This window comes from Akebia trifoliata, chromosome 14, assembly GCF_017979445.1.
Source record: "Akebia trifoliata isolate Shusen 1 chromosome 14, ASM1797944v1, whole genome shotgun sequence".
Taxonomy (NCBI): domain Eukaryota; kingdom Viridiplantae; phylum Streptophyta; class Magnoliopsida; order Ranunculales; family Lardizabalaceae; genus Akebia; species Akebia trifoliata.
The window spans coordinates 9,552,439-9,555,652 of record NC_141388.1 but is presented as its reverse complement, the minus strand read 5'-3'; the positions used below and the strand labels follow the sequence as shown (position 1 = coordinate 9,555,652).

General features: G+C 36.5%; 1 protein-coding gene across 1 annotated transcript; it reads right to left on the bottom strand.

Moving 5' to 3' along the window:
* Positions 1 to 743: 743 nt before the first annotated feature.
* Positions 744 to 1,683, bottom strand: LOC147386103 (germin-like protein 9-3). The gene has a single exon (XM_086424420.1). It carries the CDS (start codon positions 1,465 to 1,467, stop codon positions 856 to 858), a length of 612 nt encoding a protein of 203 aa, XP_086280546.1. The 5' UTR covers positions 1,468 to 1,683; the 3' UTR covers positions 744 to 855.
* Between the last annotated feature and the right edge of the window lie 1,531 nt (positions 1,684 to 3,214).

Below are 3,214 nucleotides of genomic sequence, written 5' to 3'. Positions count from 1 at the left end.
TTGGAAATCATATTGTTAAACACTATCCAAGACAACTGTTCCCTTGTTCTATCTTTGGATACCAATAGATCTAAGAGACCTAGAGTGGAGGGGTCTCCTCTTTATCTTTTTTTTTTCTTTTTTTTCCTGCTAAGCTAAAGTGAAGAACGATTTAAAGAGCTGGAATAAGTATCGTTGTCTATTTTATGTGCCACATAAAAACTCCCTCAAGTTAATGAATGCCTGGCATGCCCCTTGGTAGATCAACATAACAAGTATGATTGATGATTTCAAGCCATGAAATAAGACCCTATTTACTATGCCTTGAGATCGACCCATGGCCATATTGATGAAACCCATTAGAAAAATGTTTGATCCAACTGTTAAAATCACCAATCAGAATTTTTTTTTGGTTGTTGTTGTAGTATAGATTCAGTGATTCACAAAGTTGTAATCAAGCTTTCATGGGTTAGTATGCTTGAAAGAGTGTTGTGTGGCAAGCCAAAAGGAAAGAGGAGTTGGGTAACTCCTTAATCTCTTAAGAGTATAGGATTTGCACTAATTCATTATTAGAGCTTTCATAAAATATGCCAATTTAAGGAGGCAAAAGAAAAATAAACAAACAAATTAAAAGTTAAAGAAGAATCCCCAAATATTATGTAAATAGTTAACAGGATGATTATTTCCGAAGAGTTTTGGAACATGCGAAACCTACGCCATATATGATTTTCATTAAAATGGCCAAAGCAAGGTAAACCCGTTTCACAATTTTGTTATTTATCGCAAAGAGAGGAGGCCATTTTAAGGATTGCCTCTATTTATTTATTTATTCATTCACTACTACTACAAGCACCATTAACCCCACATTCCTTATTCTTAGTTCTGGGTAGATTTCATCAGTTCGTGAAGAGAATTAGCCGATATCTTGAAGGCCTTGGTGAGGATTTCATCAGGGATATTAGACCCAGCAAGGTTCTTTGGGGACGTAGCAATAGTGCCTGCATTTGAGCTAGCAAATGCTGAGACAGCCACAGCCTTGGTCTTGTCCAAGTTAGTTTGGTAGTGAGGCAAGCCCTTGGGGAACACAAACACATCACCCTTTTGTAAAACATTCTTGTACGTCTTCCCATTACCATCCGTTGTCCCAACAGTCAAGGAACCATCGACCACGAACAAGATCTCAGCTCCTCTTGGGTGTGTGTGGGGCACATTCATGCTACCAGCTGGGAATTCAAGTAGTTCGAGCGACACACCCATACCATTAAGAGCTGGGAAGTCTTTTACAGAAACTGTTTTACGGCCAATGCCATTGCTTGAAGCCGGTGCACCACCTCGGAGACCGGTGTGAGTGAAGAAAGTTCCATCAATCTTGCTCTCATCAACACCATCAGGGACAGCAAAGTCATTGATTAGTTCAGGGTCCGAAGCTCGAACCGAAGTAAGGAAGACTATTACAAGGGTGACTAGAAGGGCTAGTGACTTGGCCATTTTTTTCTGTTACTCGGGTGTGTTGTTTGTGGTGTGAGTAGTGAAGATGAAGAGTGTCATATATGGAGTATATGTAGCCCAAGATTATCAAGTGTTTTTCATACTCAGCATGCATTTGAGATGGATTTGTGAAGTGTTTTTAACTCTCATATACCACTAAGTCAGGAGAGTGCAACAATTATATTAATTTGAAAAACTAATGGAAGATTAGTAGGAATCAACCTTGTGATTGATGTGATCCTTCCTCACCCAACTGTCACAATTTTTTTTTTTTTTTAGAAAAATAAAAATCATTGGCCCTCTATCTTAAGGGTTTAATCCTTGGGACTATTAATGGACCCGATAAGACCGATATCTGAGCCAAAAGCTTAATTAGAGTCGGGCCAGGATCCAATTTGATAACTTAATCTTGATTCGAAAGAGACCTAAAATGATTATATGTGAGAAAATATGCAAATTATACATTTATTTAGATATTTTATTTAGATATATGATGTGTATCCATGTTTCTTATTTTCTTCTATATCAATACCGATCAGATTGGATTAGCTTTGATCCAAAATATTTATTTTTCGGATCTGGATCAGGTCCACATGTATAAAATTCTTCCCTGATTGATACAAATTAATTTAGAGTCATGATAATCTGACTACCCCATATGGCACACTCAATCGACTCTTTGGGAGCCGCAGATCTGTACACATAGGGATACACAATTCCCTTGGGATACACTTTTTTATGGGGAAGTGTAGTTGTGTATCCCGAGACGAACAAATCTATGGCTAAGTAATCAAAGAATAATTTCTTTAATTATTATTTTTGAACCAATGTCAAAATTAAAGAATAATTTATTGAAGATCAAAAGTTTTCTGGGAGCCTCTAACGCTTGGAACAGCGATGATATTAACCCATGTAGTTCAATTTGGTTTCAAAGTCCTAGACAGATTAATAGTTTACCATCAATGACTGAATAATCAGGAGAGTCGATTGAGTGTGCCACATGGGGTAGTCAGATTATCACAATTCATTAATTTATTAGCAATCCCGCTTGAATCCGATCCATTGATAACCATATCCACATTAAGGATAATTCATACTTGATCCTCAATCTATCGAACAACCTGTGTCATCTAATCCAATTGGTAGGCCATCTCACTAATCTGACTACTCAAGTTATATGTTGGACAGATAGTTCGTGAAGAAAAAAGAATTTAATTTAATGAAACACTAGATATGGTTACATTAATTAATTCTATTGTCTTCATATATATAGACTCCAGAGATCACCAATATCTATAGAAAGACAATAAACTCAATCCAATCTAACATCTAATTGATTTTAATCCAAATCTTAAAGACATATGATGAGATGGGCCGTGTCAAAAATACAGTGCATCTCATGCTCATTTTATAGGATCTTGGGTCTTATGGGCTAAGGTCTCTACCTTTAGTTGCAAATCTAGGTAGAAGCTACAATTTTTGACATGGACTTGTCTACTTATTTCACGAATCTTAAATTGCACCATTGTCGTGTATAACCTTAGCACATATATACCACTACGTGAAAACTGGAAAATTCTACAGAACAAATTGACAGGGTAAGGCCCACGAATTTTAGAAACTGAATTTTGACGGTCTAGGACCGTCGAAATTCTTGATGTTCCCAGATTTGACAGTTTAGAACTGTTAAACTTCTCTCGTCCTTCATTAATTTGACAGATTTTGCCCTTTGAAAAAAAATATATAT